General features: G+C 39.7%; 1 protein-coding gene across 1 annotated transcript in view; it reads right to left on the reverse strand.

Moving 5' to 3' along the window:
- The window catches only part of TSC22D2 (TSC22 domain family, member 2), a 29,469-nt gene that overhangs the window by 8,468 nt on the left and 391 nt on the right, over nucleotides 1-20,610 (reverse strand). Inside the window, exons 2-3 of the mRNA XM_009584332.1 lie at nucleotides 19,017-20,607; nucleotides 1,986-2,057 (exon numbers count right to left, since the gene is read on the reverse strand). Coding sequence (XP_009582627.1) covers nucleotides 1,986-2,057; nucleotides 19,017-20,545 — 1,601 coding nt within the window. The 5' untranslated portion in view covers nucleotides 20,546-20,607. The remainder of the gene's footprint in view (nucleotides 1-1,985; nucleotides 2,058-19,016; nucleotides 20,608-20,610) is intronic.

The raw sequence follows: 20,610 nt of genomic DNA on the forward strand, positions 1-20,610 counted from the left end.
AGGAAATTAGACGAGCTTATCATTTTCACAGCAGAGGTTTCTCTTTCACAAACTGGATATCACAAAAAAGCCCCAAACCACTGCACTCACTATCAAACTACTCAAGTCTGACAACAGATCCCCACCTGCATCAGACGCTCTCCTGCCTCCGCAACGCAGAGCTACCAGGGCACCGTCAATCTCCCGTCGTCCTGCTGCCAGGATGCACGTCGCTGGCAGAGCCGCACAACCGAGCTCCACCATACCCCTACCCTCTGAAGTGCTCCCCAGCACTGGCTTTACTGGCTATGCCCTTGAAGTTCCCTCCATTAGGTTTTCATTGGAAGTTTACTGTTGAAAGCTTTTCAGTTTCCGACATCTAATAAAGCAAAACTACGTAACATGATCTTAAGAAAATCTAATAACTGGGTTACAAATGCAAAACCTACTAAACCCTGTCAAAGACTTTGGAATTTGAACAAATTAGAAGTCTAAAACTTGCATCAATCCTGATGAATTTGCTTCTATGTTTTTACAAATACTTGTTTTTACCACAAAGTGTTCAACAGCAAAGATGCAAGACTATTTTTAAATGAAGCCATTTACATTCTTCTACCTGAATTTAATGATTTTCTATATCCCATCCTTCCAGTACTTGCTTCAGACATTGTACATAAACCTCAGATTTGTGAAGCCTCAATCTTAATTGTTAATTATTTGATTTTAGCATTTTTTGAATCAGCTTCCTCATCTTAAGAATTATTTCAAGCTAGGAGACATAAAAATAGAGAAACAGATGAAGGCTAGACCTTAAAGCAAGCTTTTGGTCTAACTACCAAATTTGTATTCAAGGCCCTGAAGCTTATTTCAGTTAAATAATTAAGTCCTTGGAACCTAAATACCAACTCTGTCCCATAAATACAGGAAAGTGGCATCATCCAGAGCTTAAAACAAAAATGCAAATTTGTACAAGTTTCTGCTAGAAAAGGAAGACGTGCTTTTGAAACTTAGCCTAATGCTAGCACTTCAGCAAAAACCAGAGCAGGGTGCATTAGCATTACGTTTAACCATCAGTGTTGTACGGTACACAAATTGTTGCCAAGCAAACTTTAAAGGATTCAGTTAAGCTTTGCAAGTTGAAAAGCCTCTCAAGTCAAATACAGCCAGTAAAATGATGAAATAGTTATCAATACTTCAACAGCTTCTACAGAGCTTGCTAAGCAGAAGTATTGTGACAAGCCAGAGCATCACAAGGCATGAAGTCACATAATCACTAGGACTTCAACTTAATGCTGACAAAAAAAAAAACCCTTCAAAATCATTAAAGTGCAGGAAAGAAACAGTTTGCAGCTACTGATGAATTAGTAATGCATCTCTGACAAGTCATATCCATAAGAGATATGACTTTGTTGCACTTCATTGCAGTTTCTCGCCATGAGTTCAATGCTAACTTAGTGGGTTTACTTCATTCTCGTATCTTGTCACGGTTCACGTTTGTTCCCCATCTAGCTTTACTTAAGCAGAATGAAAGCAAGCCAGAAAGCTTCCTTTCCTGGTTTTGAGACTGAAAGATTTTAACTTTGTCAAAGCTGTGTTTAAATATAGCATTTTCACAACTTGTTTTCTGATATAGGACTCAATAGCCACAATGCCAAAAAGTTTCCTTTTTTTTGGAAAAGAAAGCTGTAAATATTTTAGCGCAGGTCAGCTAGTAGCTGAGTAGCATTAAACTCTTTCAGCTTACACATTATGTATAATACATGCATAATGGAAGGAGGAAGAAAAAAATGCTATGTCATATATTTTAGACTTATTTATTTTTAAGTTTCAGTATGAATACTTCACTTCCATGACTGTTTTCAGACCTTCAGGCTGCAGAAGTCCAATATGAAGTTCTAAACACAAGCAGCAGTTCTGTGCAAACAAAAATGACGAGAAACTTGCATAGAGCAAAGCTGTTCATGCATACCTCAGCACGTATGCATTCCATACTTAAGCATTCATACCTATCCCAGAAGGTCTTTGACTCGCGTAACTTGTTGAAATGGAACGCTTGGTAGAATGCAGTTGACGGATTCCTATGAGATCCAAGAATCAAACAGACATATTGAAAATGGGTACGTAATAAAAATACTAACTCTCTTATTCAACCTGCATTACAATGTAAATTAGCTGTCCAGACAGGTTAAACTTATGTCCAAAAGTTTACCAACTTCACAGAATGACTAAAGAATAGTTTAATGACTGAAAGGCCTTACTGTTTCTTCAGGTTTCCATTAAGGACATACCGATTAAAAAAGAAAAAGTAATCCTCAAGCCCTATTTTAAGTTGTTACTGTAAAAAGACGACTGTAAAGCCATTAATGAAACATCTCATGTCATGCTGACAATCTTGTACAGGTAAGCTGTATACCACTCTAATGCTATACATACCTAAATTCAAAAGATCCCTTTCATATTTTTCATATTTCACAAAATGTTTCTGCAAACAGTACCCAGTATTTCTATTCTACTTAGCACCCTACTTTATATTCAAAACACACAAGTTCTCCAAGGGGACCTGGAAGTCAGAGCTAAATATGCCACATTCAAGCTATGACAGATTAAGTTACAACCAAAAACCAGATCAGGTTAAAATTGAAAAGTGGAATCTAAAAAATTGCTAACTTTGTAAGAGGTTGTCAGTCATCCTCCTGCTTCCCCTTCTTGATGCGCAACAGGGCAACTGCTGTTTGGAGGCACTTTGCCAAGCAGTAAACCGGAGTGCTCTAGCTACCACCCTGGGTCTCACAAGCCTTCAGCACAGGCTCCAGTAACCTTGCTGAAAACCAGACGCTACGGCACAAATTCTGTCACCAGTGCCAAACCCCTGAGACAGCGTGACCCTCCTCATTCAGCGCGCATTTGCCCCATAGATAGCAACTATACCAAGACTGTAATTTGAGTATCTTAATTCTCCAAAGTCTCATCTGAACACTTACTGTTTACAAGATACTGGATGAAGCACAAAGTCAAAATTCTCTACTGCTAGTGGATGTATCAGAGCTTTATACTTAAGCTTAGAAACTCCTTTTATCAATACTGCAGTTCATCCTTACGTTGGTATAGCTATACCAGCCCTAGAGAAGAATGCAACAGCTTAGCTGAAAAAAATCTTCAGAAAAGCTAATATTAGTTCAAATTCTTTTTAAAGTCAGTTTTAAAACTAGACGTTTATACCAGCGTTAGAAGCACAGGTACCCATCCCTTTTCTAAGTTTATGGCAAGAAAATTTCTTAAAACAACTGTCTTCAAGTTATTTAATTATTTCCATTTAAGTACAATTACTGTATAATTGAAATCACAGAACAAAACAGAAAAAAATCACAGAAGCAGCACCATAACAAAACACTATCTGAAGTAATTTGACTCCCATGGCAGGTGTATACCAAAAACCTCGCAAGGATAACGATATTTGTGCATCAGCAACGATCAGGAATCACTGGTTTGAAGTGTTTGTCACTCTGTCTCCACCTTCACCACTCTACCCTTCAAAGAAAAAAATTCCATGTGAGTCTGGAATTTAGCTTAAAACCTGCTACAGAAGTTATTTGATCAAGCTGATAAATATGATGCTCCTATGTTGGTACTACATACATGTTCATAAGAAGTATTGCACACTTGAGTGACAACTAAATACAACTAGTTATAGGAAGAGCAACAAAATAGCTAAAGGACATTTGAGTGATACAGGGACTTAACATATGGAAAGCAACTGGCGTCTGCAGATCAAGAGAGCATTCCTTTGTTGAAGGGAAAGATGAGGCCCAAGCTCTTCTTTCTAATTCCGTTGTCTGTGAGGAATATGTAAAAAGTCTCTTCCTCAGAAAGTGACTGTAAATAGAAAGCCATTTAACTTCCAAGATAAATTCACTTTATGGCAGCATATAAAACCCTGTTGCCATTGTTAGGTGTAAAAAGTTGTGGTTTATAACCACACGGCACGTATTTCATACAGTCTATTTTTATACTGATACCCTATATGCTATATATTCTTGTACTATTCTTAAGCAAGTATCTGGAAAGGTACGAAAAAGTTTTCCTCGTTAAATTCTCATTTTTACCCCCTGCTGTTGAAATTGCTTTTGCAGTACTTCAGACAATTAAAAGAACATTTTCTACTCCATAGCTATATTTTAGCAAGATGTTAAATGGGGGGGGGAGAGGGGGCTACCTAAACAGGAAAAGGAAATCCACAGGGGTAACATGAATGATGCCTAATGTGCAGGTCTGAACTTAAACGATTGAGTTTCAGTCTGTTGAGGCATCTATTTTTAACCACACCAAACAGTAAAAGGTTAGAAAATTACTAAAAACTCCTCTGAGTTTGCAGAAACAATTGAGAAAACGGCTTACAGCAATAGTATAATCTAACCTGCTGCTGCTGTGTCACAGCTGAAACACCAGAAGTCCTTCTGACACTGCCTTAACTGAATGTAGGGACAGCCTGGACCAGAAAAGCAGATTCCTCAGGTCCCCTCCCCGGCAGACGGCTGGGTCCGAGAGGTCAAGACTCAGTCCCAGTTGTTGGCAGATTGACACAGTGGAGTCAACAGCCAGCCAGAAAGGGGATGTCCCTAAACAGAGAACAAGAGCCCACCTCCTCTTCCACAGGAGATACACCAGGCACTTTTCTTCCTCCACCTCTGGTGAGAGAGGAGAACAGGTATTCCTAAGGACAGAGAGGCTCAATTCCAGTCCCAGAGACTATGACAACTAGCTTAGCACTTTAAACATTCAAACTGTATGCTTCGTAAAAAATGCCTCCGTGTCTCTATAAAGTAGTCCTACAACACATATCATATTTATTTCCTTTAAAAGCTCACAAACGTCAAATTCACAACATGCTACGGTTTCTAACAGTTTCCACGCACCAGAAATTTGATCTACATTTAAAGGATGAGAATTTATTCAGTTCTCTGAATACTTGAAACTTCAAGTCCCTTTAAAAGGGAAGTCTAAACCACATCCAAAGTCCCACCTCATATTTGAAAGAGTATCCTCCCACTGCCATTAATCAGGACAAGCATATGCCAAATACAAACTTTATTCTAGAGAGCTCTGCTTCACTAGAAACCATGCCCATGGACACTGGCAAATTTTCAAGTATACAGATAAATGCCTTTTAGTTTAAATAATGATACTGGCTTTGGAAGTGCTGGTTATCAGCTTGGCATACAGAGGCTGCTGAACAGATGCCTTTTTTCCAGCTACTACCTTTGAAGGAGGAATAGTAACATCGTTGTTCATGACATAGCTGAAGCTATGTTCCAATCTTCAAACTACTGACCAACATCAGCAATTAAAGGCAACAAGAGGAGGAACACGTGAAAAATACCACACTTTTTTTTTTCCCAAGGCAGCAAAATAAAAAATTCACACTAGACCACCTCAGACAGTTCTCTCTCTCAATATCACTGACTATTATTTTCATTAACTTTGAGAACATGAATGATCCAGAAAATTAAAAAGGCCTAAGCACCTGTCTTTGAAGAACATGAAAATAACAGGTCAGACAACCCGTGCTCAATACCTCAGAGGAAAACCAAAGCAAAGCAGAACCACCTATTTATTATTACCTAGACAGCAGCAAGCCAACATGGATGGCCTTTTCAGAAGCTTGTGTCAGACAAAAATTCCGTCTGAGAAAAATTAACAGACCTCATATAGAAAAAACACAGAAGATGTGATCACGTTATAAAATTTAGAGCTTTTAATGCCATCTTGCATGACATTTTTGTAAGTAAGAACACGGCTTATACAAAGCGGGTCCACCATTGATAACTACTCTGTGCACGTGGCTCTCCAACGGTTCAATGGAAGAGTGGAAGGATGCATCAAACAGAGCTCTCCAGGGGTCTCCTCCGAGTGTGTTATAGGATACTTTAATCCATGACTTGGACAGTGGAGTACAGACTACCTTTATACCTGCAGATGATCTGCAAGCACTCTGGACAGCAAAAAGATCTTGCCCAATTGGAGCAATGGTCTGAAATAAAAAGGATGCAATTCAATAAGGATAAGCATGAAGTATTATGCTCTGGTAGCAATAATCAGCTGCACAAGTACAAAACATGGAATGAGTAGCTGACTGCAATTCCACAGAAGAGAATCTAAACAGAATTTTAAAAATAAAAACCTTGCAAAGGTGTCAAACTTGCAATACTCCTCTTACACAGGATGTACACATACTAACTGAAGTCTTGTCTTACTCAGCCTTTCTGAGCCCTTAACTTAGATTTTATGGCCAGTTTTGGATACCAACTCTCCAGAAGGATATAAGCCTACCAAAGTCCAGGTAAGACCACTAGAAGACATGTCATATTCCAATTTTTTTCCAATAACCAGAATCACTAAGTAGGAAAATTCAGCATTTAAAAGAGATGAAAGAGACAGTTACAAGCTTCGCATAGCTTAAAGCATCTACAAAGGAGATGAACACTTGTTCTCATACCTGTTAGGTATAAGCACAGCACAAACATTACAGGGCTTAATTGCAGCAAAGAAAGTTTAAACTACATGTCAGAATTGTTTTCCACACAAACAGCAAGGAATAGAAAAGACTTCTTACAGCAGCAGTGGGATTCCCATACTTGTCATTCTAGAAGAGATCAAGCCGTTACTGCTCCAAAAGATTTCAGGCCATTAAGTCTCCAGATCAGCCCATAGGCCCATCTTTCACAATTCTTTGAGAATTCAGGACATCGCTAGCAAGAACTTTAAAGCAGAAGTTCTGCCTTTGAATAGGATCAACTCCTATAGGAACCAAATTTAAGTATGAAATAGAAAAGAAAGAAGTAAAGAAAGAGGCTAGTTTATACTTTGAAATCAAACTGCCTTCCCGCTCACCTGTAAAGTTAATGTCTTTTTTTGGTGGAAAGTGAGAAATGATCATTCTAAAACAAAATTCTTCTTAGTTGCAGACAAAGCTCGTACTGAAGCATTAAGTTTAAGATTAGAAAGTATCAGTAAAACATCCATTATTCTTGCGTTCCTACTCTTAGAAGTAAGGTCATTAATCTTACAGTGATGCATCAATAGGTCTGGAAATTCAACAGCAAGCTTCTAGCTTCCTATCCTTTGCACAGAAAGCTATAGGAGCCTGACAATATGCCTGTAAACAAAATGTGTTCTTCAGCCACATTTATCAAAGAAAAGATGCTAGCATGTTACTTTGTACATCTACATTATTTCTACTGTGCCGAAAGTGAACTAAACACTTTGAGAAAGAAGTGACTCAAAAACAGCCTAAAGATGAAGTCAGCAAATAAAAGTATTTAGCCTTTATGCAACGTCAGAATTATTATTTAACAATCAAGAGACCTCACGGTAAGCACACAGTCTGAGCTTACTTAAGAGAACTATCAGCATATACGGACGTGATCAATATACTATGGTGATCAATAAGGAATCAAGGCATCAAAAAAAAAAAAAAAGGAAGGTAGAGCCATCAACTGCCCAATTTGATGTGCACTAAAGGACAATAAATTAATCCCTCCTTAGTTTCTAAAGTTTATAAAAGATTGGATGTATTATTACCCAGAAGCATTTCAAACCCAAATTAGTTTTTAGTTACATGTCTTACTGATCACCAACAAAAGGCTGTGTTTAACTAGGTTACTAGTTATGACCTGCAATGAAGACTGGTTACAGTTGGTCTCCAAATTAAAACACTTGGCATGGTTTATTTAGGATCTGAACCAAGGGGTTTGCAGTCACTTGATCATAGCTTATCAGGAAACTCCCAGTAAAGTTTATGGCATTTGGAGATTATGTTTACACTAGTAACAGAATTCCTTCTCCATCCCTCTTCTTTTAAAAGATGTTTCACTTTTTTTATTTATATACCCTTCTATTTAAAGCAACTGCAACTTTGAATCAGCTTTATTTCGTAAGACTCTACCTACAAAACAGAATAACTGGAGTACAAAGCTTTGCAGGAGAGAATTGACAAAGACTAAATGTGGTGCAGTCAATGTGGAATTAAGGAAAAAAAAAATCTCATGATTAAAGCTCTTAAGTTTTATGTTTAATTACATATTCTGTTAACTTAGTTCCTTAAATCCATTATACTTGAAATACATACCCTGAAAAAACAGCAAGAATTAGACGCTGCTACATTCAGTTTTAGGTGCATTCTAGCTACAGATGACAGGAAAGACTGACTCAATTAGCAGCCTGCATGACAGTTTTTGGGACAGTGGCTCTCAACCACCATGATGGACTTTAAAGGAGTTCACAGGCTACTTCTAAATGAAAATATCCTAACAGTGGAGAGAAAGCATATTGCATGGATCTGATACCCACTGGAAAAATCAAGAGATACACAAATTTAAGTGCTAAAAATCACCGAACTAGGACATGCTTAACAGCAGTTTTGTAATTGAATTCAAGAGAAAGGAGATGAAAGAACACCCAGATGTACTACACAATCATTAGCAAGACAGTGCCAATAGCACCAGCACTCAGTTTCAGCTGCTTTCAAACAAACTAAATGCTTGCTCCCTCCCAGTGCTTTCAGAAACAATGAAAATCACGTTCAAATAACTACTGACAGAACTGAAGAAGCACACATCACCTGGAATAAGACAGGAAAGTCTGACATCAGCAGCTCCATTTCAACTAGCTGCATCTCAAACTCCTGATGTTTGGATTTCAAGTATCAGAAGAGAAAGAACTAGACTTTGCTACCAGAGTCGCATCCTCCTTTCCATAGCAAAGATCAGAACAGTAGCCCATACTTTCTTCGCTTTGCTCTCAAAAGAGGATTTTGGAAAATAATCTTCTGCACTGACTAGAAGTCTCTAAGGAAAAGTGAATGAGAGATGACTGCCTCAAGTGCACAGGGTAAGAAAGTCCAGCAGAGGCATTTCACTGATCACTTGCTTGCTCTGTTGACACACTGGCATCAGCTTTCCCCTGCTCTGGGGGCTTGGCTCTCTAAAAAAGACACCTGTAACCTTTTTCAGTCCCTATGAATGCTAGGGAAAAGAATAAAACCACTTTTACAAAAACTGGTAATGAGAGTGCAGCATGGACAGAGCAGGTTAGACCAACATTAATAATGGTCAGACCAGAGGGATGTAGCAAATAATCTGAGTATTTAGTGAGCAACAGTTGGAAGCTTATCAAATGTTGCAGCCCACCCTGAACAAAGAGCAGTCACTGGTATCACCACAAGCCCTTGCCTAAGGATAATCACCATTCTCCTCAATTATACAGGAGAGATGCCAACAATTTATTGTCTTGTCCCAGCACTGAACAATTATAGAAAACACTTTAATACTTGACTCACCACTGCATTTTAAAACATACTCAAAGCCTTTCACAGTCTTGTACCAAATTCGAGCAGATGCACTATACCATTTCATATCTTTACTGAACTGACAGACCTGAGGTGATACTGATTTGTGAGACAAAAGGTGACATAGCTTCACTTCTACACTTCATTATTATCTAATAAAATACCAGCAAGTTTCCCCCCCCCCCAAGATCTGACTATTGACTATGAAAATCTGGTCTAAAAAACCAAGACGCATTTCGACACAATATTAAATTCAAACTCACTTAACAGATTACAATAATTTAGTATCAACAAGTCTTCTGCAAATACGAAGTTCCTAGCTGTAAAATCAGGATAGTTTCTTCTACTAAATACTCCAGAGAACAGCTAGTATAGAACATTCTTTAGCACAGACGTTTCATAAAGATTTGATTTACAGAAGCTAACCAGCCTAGATGTTTCAGGTGGAGCTGCACCTAGTTATTCACTTAAGTCTACCAAGTTTTGCTACTAGTAATTCAAAGCCTTCTCTGATTAACATCACTTTGCAGTTTCTGCCTTTCAAGTCTCTGGTAGACACTAAATCAGTAGAGCATAGGAACATGAAAATTGAGATGTCTCCCTTGATTTTATTACATTCTTTGAAAGCATGAGTCCAAGTTTCTATAAAGAGAGAGTTAAAAGTTTACGTATACTGGCGAAAATTCCTGTTCACAGAGCCTTGGATCAGTAAAACGGTAGCACTTTGCCTCAAGACATAACTGAGTAACAGCAGCCAGTAACTGTATTAGGTAATAATCATTCAGTATTTCTGAAGGAGCTTTGCTGAAGAGTTCAAACAGTAAATTCTGATATGACTATTTGATACTAATCATGGAAAGAACAATGCAAGTGCTCATCTTCTAAATTTCTTCTTACTTCTTCCTGATTTCAACAGCTGCAACTCAAAACCCTAGGGTCCAACTCTCTCAGGTCCCAGAAACTGGTCCCCAAACCTCAGGAGTCCTGTATAGGAGACAATCCTGTAATCGTAACAGCTTTAAAGTTGTTGAGGACTTGCTGATGACCTTTTCCATCCTCTACACCCCATCTTCCCACTTTCCAAAGCCAGACTTGCTGCACTCTTACTTCACTCCTGACTAGTACTTCTGTTCCAGCCAGGTAACCAATGTTTTCATGCTCTTCCTCCCTGCAGACAGCATCGTCACAGATACGCTTATTAAAACACTGCGTGCTAATAAAGCAAGGCTGTTTTGCAAAGGCTGTCATGGTTGTCAGTCAGGCTGAATTATAATTACATAATCTTACAGACTGTGTAAGGACTAATCTGAGTGATTCTGTTCTCAAATCAAAACACATAAGTGTAAGATTTCTCGTACTAATGACTTGTCTTTTCACTGGGTAAAGTTAACCTTCAGTTCTTGTAGGGATGATTCAAGACAATGTAGTTCACATGATGCACTGCATAGCTTCAAGAAAAAAAAACACAGTAGATCACATCTTCAAAGAGAAACAACTATAGATTAGAAGTTGATAAACTTACTGGCAATGCAGAAAGTCTTTGCTTGACCCAGTCACGGATTCTTGCCACTATTAAGAAGCTTTCAAGAAAAGCCACAGAAAAGCCATCATTATCATCCATGTTTGGATGAACTGAGACAAGCTTAAAAAACAAACAAAAAAAACTTCTTGAAAATAACTTATGTGGTTTCAACAAACATCTTGAACTTCACAAGGGACAGAGTCCTTCAGCATCTATTGTAATTTGCCAGTTAACATCACTATGCCGTATTATTCCTTTGCAAATTACCCCATTCAAGAGAGCAAGCTTGGAATGCATTTAAAAAGCAGACCCTAATATGCTGGATGAAAGGAGGTAGTAAAAAACAACATAAATTCCGTATTTCTGAATTTAAAAGATCCACATTTGCTAGTATTGCATTATACATACAAAAATCTGGAAGATATGTCAAAACTCTTAAAAATACTGACTTCTACACAACTTGGCTGGTAAAGAAAAAGGCATTTATTAATATGTATGAACATGTTATTGTAGAGGATTAGGCTCCTACTGCCTGCTCTGCCCACAAAGCTAGATGATGAAAGGGAAAGCTACTTGTGATTACTGGTGAAAGTAGCCTTGCATAGTGGAACAGCTGGCTTGAGTATTCATCTTCAAAGAAAACAGCCCAAGAATAAGAAATTTTTCTTCTCCACTAAGTTGCAGTACAGCAGTTTCAGGTATTTCAGTTATCTATGAATACAAGTGGTTCCTGTTTTTTTGACAACAAAATACTTCAATATCTATGGGGAAAAAAGCAAGTGGAGAAAACAGATTCAAGCAGACTCAGCCAAATCCCACCTGTCCTTACTTATGTGACATTGGTCAAGAAAGCATCTATTAGCAAAAAATTTAAATTAAATACTTAGCTTTTAAAAAATATATTAGAACCTAGACCATGTATGGCATGGTTTATTACATAGTATATTATAAATATAAATGGTGTGGAAAGGCAGACAAATACAAGTTCTTTACAACTCTTTGCATTTCACGCCAGTCTGCACTCAACTGAAGTTCTAACTAAAGCACTGTCAGTATGAGAGCTTACCACTTGGCTTAAAGAAACAGTATTTTTAAAAAGGCATTTGTAGGGTTGGTCAAGGTATTTATGGTCCTTGCACCCACCAAACAGTGTTCTACATGGGAGACATTCCCAGGAGTTGTCATCTACAACCCTACAAAAACATCTGAAATAACAGAGAAGCAAGCAGGGTTTTTTTAACCCTCATTTTTGATCACTCCATCCGCCAATAAACCAAACTTGCTCTAGACAGATACAAAATCTTCAGATACTTCACTGAAACCGGTATCTCATTTCTTATCCATTCTACACTTCTCCATTGCCACCTCACGTACATACCACACTCATCCTCTCCCAGAAATAAAAGGGTCAGGACTGTGCCCTTGCTGCAAATAAGGTGAGCGGTATCCTGGGCTGCATTAGGCAGAGTATGGCCAGCAGGTCGTGGGAGGGGATCCTTCCCCTCTACTCAGCACTGGTGAGGCCACACCTGGAGGACTGTGCCAAGTTCTGGGCTCCCCAGTACAAGAGAGACACGGACATACTGGAGAGAGTTCAACAAAGGGCCACAAGGACGATGAAGGGACAAGAAAGCATCTCTCCTGTGAGGAAAGGCTGAGAGAGCTGGGACCGATCAGCCTGGGGAAGAGCAGGCTCCGGGGGATCTCATCAACGTATACAAACACCTGCAGGGAGGGTGCAAAGAGGACGGAGCCAGGCTCTTTCCAGCGGTGCCCAGTGCCAGGACCAGAGGCAATGGGCACACACTGACACACAGGAGGTTCCCTCTGAACATCAGGAAACACTCTGTCACTGTGAGGGTGACCGAGCGCTGGCACAGGCTGCCCAGGGAGGTGGTGGAGTCTCCATCCTTGGAGGTACTCAGAAGCCATCTGGACATGGTCCTGGGCAACCGGCTCTGGGTGGCCCTGCTTGAGCAGGGGATTGGAGATGACGACCTCCAGAGAACCCTTCCAACCTCAACCAGTCTGTGATTCTGTGACTGGTTTCTGCTATTGACATAGATCCCTGTTTCAGTTTGTAATCTTTAATGAGTACGAGACAAACATGCCAGTTGCCACTGTGATAGACAGCTGACACCTCTCTATGATACTAATTAACATTTCTACCTTCTCTCTGCACTGTTAAAAGATTCAAGCAAGCTGTCATGATACAAATGCATTACTCCTAGCTTCAAAGGGAGAACAGATATATACAAAAACACTCTTGGAATAATTTTATTTTGCATGACAAAAAAATATTAAGAAAAGCATCCAGCTGTCCTTCATGTGGCTGAGTAACTCACCTGCCCTGCATGAGTAAAAATAGATTATCCCATAATGCAAAGAATTTACTAGCACTCACATTACTAGCACACATTTGTATTTACAAAGCATGAAGTTTAAAGATAGAGGAATTTTCCAGAGGAGGAATGAAGATACAACCTTACACTACACTTCAAGTGACCTTTTATGCCTGGAGAACCTTCTCAGAAGACAGTAGCTTTAGCAGTTACTATAAATACTTCTATCTTTACACTTTGTCAAATATAGGAATAAAAGCAGACACCTGTGGCTGACAATCTAGATTTATGTACCAGAACTAAAACAGTTGTACTTCAACAGGAGGAGTCTCACAGAAGTTTCTTATGGAATCTTTGCTGACACACAGAAAGCACAAACAAGGTTTGCATTTTCCATGAGCAACAGAAGCTGCTAATCACCAGCTTTAAAGTTGAAAAAATTAATGTATAGCCTCAACATGCAGTAGGATGAAATTCAAATATCCAGTACAGTAACAACGAACAATTCCTTTTTACTAGTGTCATCTGAAGTCATAAAAGATTATCAGCACCTCCTGTAAAAATGCACAGCCTGAGCGAAATTTCAGCTCTTCAGTATTTTGATAGCAGTTTGGTAGTCCTGCCTGCTCAAAAAACTTAAGTACTTGAATATTTAGCTTTTAACAAGAAGTTTAAAAAAAGCTTCCATGAAACATGTGCTGTTATTTCTACCATACAAGACAGCATTCAGAAATAAGCTATGGAACACTTGCACTCTTCTATAGGGGAGCAGAAAAAAATTAACCAACAGCAGCTGAGCAGAATACTTAGGAGTACAAGGTACAGAGAACCGTTTATGTCAGAGCTGGTACACTATGGTCTTTAAAACAAATTGAACTGTTTCACTTTGTGAGTTTCTTTCAAGTATTTTCCCCTTTTCCTCCTTTTAGTAACTATCTCATCTGAAACACATATAGCTCGTTAACTTTAAGACTGTATTGACTCTTCCTTAACAAAGGCATTTTAATGTTTAAACTGGGAAACAGCGCTGACAAATGAGCAATCTCATTTTTCTGTTTAGGTATCTTGTAACACTCAAAAACTGAATGCATGGCAGGATAGGTTTTCCATAATCTAGAAACTGGTGTGGTGCTGGAGTTACCTTATGTAATTTTTGTTACAGAAAGTACAGCAAAAAGTGAACAAAACTAACTAGAGTTTTGCTTGCATTAACCATTATTTGATATCACCAACTGTAATGTTCACCTCAGAAGTCCTATCTCAACTGTTTTTCAAACACTGTAGTTCTGGCCATCGAACTGAAGGCACTCATGACTGGAGCATGTCTGTCCATGTTTCATTCTCACCTGCTTCTACAAACACTCAAACACAATCCTTCAGGAGAAGAGCTGAAAACATTCAAGTCTGCAGCTGCAGTAGAGCTCAAATCTCTAGTAAGTTTATGAGCAAAGTGAAGAAAGGGACAGTATTCAATAATAATGCAATTCTTAAGTATTGCTTACTGGTACGTATTTGCAGAATACTTTCTTTTTTCTTTAGAAGTACAATAAAATATGCATCTAGGGCAATACATAAGGAAACCCTTATCAAAATTACATTAATGCCCATGCCCAGTTTTGTCTTTGTATTATGAACATGGTCTCAAGAGCTCAGTTTTATCAACAGTTAGTACACTACACAAATACGCAATTCAGCTGAGCGGAGAGAGATATATGCTGTGAAGAGGTCCGCACAATCAGGTTTTCAACAGTTTAGCTGCTGTAGTTGACAGTTCACAATTGCAGCCATTCATTAGCGTTCCTGGAATACAGCCTGCACAGTTCAAGCTGGTCAGCTATCTCTGGAAAATGATCTATACTCTGCTCTTTTTCCAACATGCCTAGTAATATTTTGCCCCAAAAGTCTGCCAAACATGTAGGAGGTTTGAACAAGCTTTCTCAGTCACATTCTTTTAACAGAGGCAACATATTTCTTTTCCCCCAAGAGCCAAAATAAAGTTATTAAGCCAGCTGGAATATTATGCTTGTCAACTACAAATTTGTGTATACATGGGCATGAAGGTGAGTGGAGAAACTGACATACCCTGATCCTGAAATCCTCCCCGCTATTCTGCCTGCCCTTCATCCAAAGTAATTAGTACTGCTGCTAAAGTCCAGCAAATGAAGAGTCAGGGCAATTTGGAGATCCAGTTCTACTTGTGTTTTTATAGTATTTGTCAGACTCCAAATTCAAAGTGGATCGCAATATTCGCATCTGCCTCAATAAGAGTACTATTTCCTCCATCCTTGAATACTGTTGCAGTTTATTCTACTTGTAGCCACATTCAGAGAGGAAAAGAAAATAAAACTATGTTATGCTGTAGATCTTTCAAAACTTCCACAGAACATATTTCTCTTTTTAAGAACTTAGCAATTTAGACACATCAACTGAAAAAAACAGCTTTGCTTTTTAAAGGAAGGTTGTGACATGCCAAAGGCTTTTTTCTCCCCCCCCCCCCCCCAGGACCACCTACCCACCCTCTCTTTCCTCCCAGATAAGATTTCTTGATTAATTGATTCTTCATTATTCATCAGATCAATGCAAGAAACCACAGTTTTGCCTAGACTACTGTAAAAGTGTACTGGACTATCAGAATAGGAAATTAAAGGTTTTCAGGCAATGTCTTGAAAAAAGGTTAGTTCTACATCTATAGATACACAGTTCTATATTACCTATATATATATCAGGTTATATAACTTTACACCTCCACCTCTAACTATCTTAGATGTAGTTTGATTTAAAACAGCAGACCGTAAGACAGGAATAATACACAGAACTTTTTGCAGAAAGATGGGAACCGACCAGCTTTTAATATCAGACCTCTCTGTCTCGTGCTTACTGTATTTCTCACCTTCTGTTTTCAAAGAATTCCCATCCTAAACTATTTTACCTTTAAAACAGTTCCTCTTCATATTCAGAATGGTGAATGACTTACTAGATAAATGCAGGATATTTAGAGCTATACAGTATTCCTTGATGAATCACTATTCTAGAAGATGACTATAAGAAAGTGATCTACACATATTTAAAGTACAAATATTTAAGTATAATTGAAGGTGTCAGAAGAAACGTAGATACCTGCTGACATATTGACCCCCCCTTCCTGGGTATGTTACACATTAATATTAAGATAAAAGAGAAAAACGCTTTCCACAGATTTCTAGCTCTTATGATCACAAAGTAAACTCTCTAAACAAAACCAAGCATTAACTTCCTGAACCTGCAGGCAGCCTGAAACAGTGACTCATGATGTGTGAACTCCCTTTGTGCCCTATTAGTTTTATCAGTGTCAACCCTCAGCCTATTAATGGCACCTGAAGGTCTTCATTAACTAGTTCACCACTGATTTCAGTAGATAAAGCAGCTGGGCATAAGCCCATGGGAGTAGCAGTGTAATTCAAATGGCTGGAAAGAGGAAAAAAGCAGGAGCAAGAAGAGAACAGCAGACAAGCAGGAGACAGTTTTATAATAAAGCCTTCTCAGCGAGTAAAGCAAATAAAAACAAAGTGGTAAAATAGCCTTTACAAGCTGCTAGGCTTTTATTTTCTCCTTTCTCTGTCTGAAACCAGTGGAAGTCAGGAAACTGAGGGGAGTAAAGAATAAACTTAAATCTACTAGCTCTGTATCTCCTACTTTGTATGAAGTCTAGGCCTGTTTAAAGCTTTTCTTGCTTATCAGTATCACTACTAAAGAAAGCTATTCCAAGCCGGGAGAGACTCTCACATACCATATAGCTCCTTGCTTAGTGTACCACTTCAGCAAATGACAAGGTTTTATCACCCAGTGCAGAAGCAGACAACTGAGAAGTAGGCATTTCTTTTCAGATAACCACAAGCTAGTTTCTCTATTGAACACCACAACGTGTCACGTAAAAAAGAGCGCTCTGCATTTAGAGTCCATTCCTATTTCTTACTCGTAGTTCTCACAGCCAAGTTTCTGAAAAAGTTTCTTTAGAAACAAACAATGTGTGAAGCAATGCTGCAAGGTGGCTCAAGTTCAAAGACAAAAGTAGGAAAATAACTTTAAAAATCACTGTTCAGGGTAAGAGTACCAAGAACTGTCTCACTAGTGTGCAACATAAAGTTAGAAGCCTACAGGTTTGAGTAAGTAGGACAAGTTTTTCCTTATCATTATATAAAGTGATTTATTTGTCACAGATAATCATGTCTGTTACTACGATTTATATAAATAGTATCAGAAGCTATGCAAAATGAATGCAAACTACATTCCTTTCTTTCTGACTCCTTAATCATCAGAATGATTAAACGCAAGACAAATCATCTTCTGATAATACACTGAGCTATGAAGAAAACCCTACCAGCTTGAAATCTAACCTTATTTGCACAAAGAAGAGTTTGTCAGTTGGGTCAGCAATCCTCTTAAGGTAGGCACAACTGCTAGAAAATTTTGACTGTTTAACTTTTTCTTTTAAGTCCTTTGCCGCTTTAATCGGAACTAGCACAGCTCTCTACAACACAGCTTTTGCTTGCATAAAGGCATTAGCAGAGTTACTATCTGAAACACAGTGTTAGCCAAAGCTCCAGTGAGAACAAGGCCTTCATTACTGCAGATTTAACCCTCCAAACACTAATTTGTCTTTGAGGTATCTTCTCCATACATTGCACCCTAACCCCACATACGCAGCAGCTTTACTAAAAGGTGCTCTGAGCAACACTAACTCTGTCATCTTAAAGTCTGGTGTTCTCCCAAGGTGAGGGAAGGCTTACAGGCTAATTCAGCACATTAGACCTTCTCATAATGGTGTTAGTCCTATTTTTAAAAATACAAATACATATAACCCACATGTACTTTATTCCTCCAAACTGCAGTAATCCCAACAGTAAATGTCAATGACATTAATTCAGTGCTCAAACACTGCTTTCCCTGAAAGTCTTCTCTCAAAGAAGTCAATTAAGAACAGTTTTAGCCATCACGCTACCCCTCAGAGTAGTTTGACAAGTCTATGGGAATAAAATCACATACATGTTTCCCCTCCAAGGTCCTTTGAGGAGTCTGCTCATACTACACATCTTTGTTACAACTAGTAGTTCCAAATTACTTTCCTATAAAAAAAACTCATTGTAAGGTTGTACTTTCCACTGTGCCTACATCTTTGCCCAAGTAAATGGCGTCCTTTTTATTCAATGGAAAAGACCATTATTTGTAGAGCTTTCACTATGTTAGGGCATACAAATTCATATCCAGATGCAAGTACTTTCCTCACTAACTGATACTATAAAGTGCAAATTCAACAGCAGGATAAAAATCAAGAATCTGTTATAAGCCTTTAAGTTTTCCAAGATACCTCACCTGATGGCCCTAAGATAGCACTACACTTCTATTTTTAACACCACTGCAATATAGTGGTGTTGATAAACCCATTTTAACCTGGCTGTCATTCCAGCATTTTATGATGCATTCAGGGGAAAGGAGAGAACAGACTTCCTCGCCTACTGAGCATTTAGGTGCAGGACAGTTTTCAGTCTTTGATTTGGACGAGGTCACACTATTTGTGCATTAAGCAGCTTTCAGGCTACTTTCTGCCCTGTTTTGAGAGAAAAGTAATCACACTCACAGCCTGAGAAGAACAAGTATGGTTCACTACTTGCCTAAACAGTTTGCTATGTTTTGTACTCTTAAAAAAAAAAAAAAAAAAGGTAGCCCAGGTATATTTCAGTACGACTTTCTGAAAATACGAACTTACAAAAACCACTTGATAATAACCTGAAAGTTGATTTTTTTTTTCCCCTTAAGAAAAGGTATTTTTATGGCGTTATAAAATAATTCATACCTGTCTTCATCACCATCAACAGGAATGGATATGCCAAACACAGAGCTGGCAAGACTGTTCATAGGAGTACTTGCAGGTAACTGAAGAGGATTTGCTAGAGTGTCTGGAATGGGAGGCTTCACAAGAGGTTTATTTTCAGCTATAAGAGAAAGTGGTGGCTGAGGTAGGGGTTCCGATTTTCTTCTAGTATCATCAATCTGGCCTACTAAGGATTGAGCTTGAGTCTGAAACTGTCCGAGGTTTGACTGTGGCAAATTTGCAGGTACATTAGGCGTGCCTTGCATTAACGAGTGTCCGACGTGCTGTGGCTGGACAACGCCGGTACTTCTGCTGACAGAAGTGTGGCTAGTCAGCTGGGACTGGACCAGCGTAACAGGGACATTTGGCATAGTAGCAGAAGTGGTGGTAGACACACTAGGCACACTTGTACCGGGCACAACCGCAGGCACATTCTGAACTCCAGAGACCACAGCATGGGGAGCACCATGCATTCCGGACACTTGACTGCTTCCACCCATTTGATGCTGAGTCACAGATTTCTGTTGCACAACCCCTGTAAGTCCAATGCCTTGCTGCACCACACCTCCTGGTTGCGGAACGGCAGTCTGACTAGCTTGTGTCTGGCCACTCTGCATTAATCCCGATCCCTGTCCAACTGCTTCGCCAGGCTGTGCTGACACCCCCATCACTGGCGCTCCCACAGGTGAGGGATTTTGGCCGGTCACCTGCCCCACAGGAAGGCTGGAAGCCACAGTACTTGGAAGAGAGCCCGTAGTAGCCTGTTGAATAGCTCCTTGAGACTGCATAATTGTCATGTGCTGCATGTATTCGGTCTGACCAGAAGGCTGCGTCGGCAGTAGGTGCACTGGTGGAATCTGGGACTGAGAATAAGCAAATTGTTGAGGCTGAGTCACTGGTATGTTTGCCTGCTGCACCTGCTGCTGTGCCACAGGAATGCTTTGCTGCCCTATTGTCACATTTGGAGGTGCCATGCCTTTCCCGTTGGGTCCAGCCTGCGCAACACCCTGCGTATTTACTTGTGGCTGCGATTGCTGTGGCACCATCATTTGCTGATTTGCTGCCGAAGCCCCAGAAAACATAGTCTGAGCAGTACTTTGAGGCACGGCCCCACCTATGGGTTGCTGCGGCTGCTGTTGTTGCCCAATGACAAAATTAGGTTGCTGTAGAGAGGACTGGTTCATTTTCTCTGTCTGGAGCAGCTGTGACGCAGCAGTCAGGGAACTGTCAGCTATAGAATCGGGGCCATGGGCCGATGCTGGCACAGCCGAGACCACGACAGAACCTCCTGTGGCACCGAGGCCACTGTCCCTCTCTTGAGCAGCCTGCTCGAAGGTGCTGCTGTGCCGAATGCAATCTCCAGTCCTGCCCAGGACACCACCGCCATCTGAGTCCCGGTCATAATACTCCATACACGTCCATCGTCCTCGCCTGTAGGGCTCCCCTGTACCATGGTCCAGCTTGATCACCCTGAAGCGTGAGCTGCACGCAGCAGCCACTGTCTGAGACATTGTCCCAGGAGCAGCAGATGCAGAAGGCCCTGTGGAGGGCAAGGCGGTTTGAGCACTGCTGCCTC

The sequence above is a fragment of the Fulmarus glacialis genome, unplaced genomic scaffold, assembly GCF_000690835.1.
Source record: "Fulmarus glacialis isolate BGI_N327 unplaced genomic scaffold, ASM69083v1 scaffold33238, whole genome shotgun sequence".
Taxonomy (NCBI): domain Eukaryota; kingdom Metazoa; phylum Chordata; class Aves; order Procellariiformes; family Procellariidae; genus Fulmarus; species Fulmarus glacialis.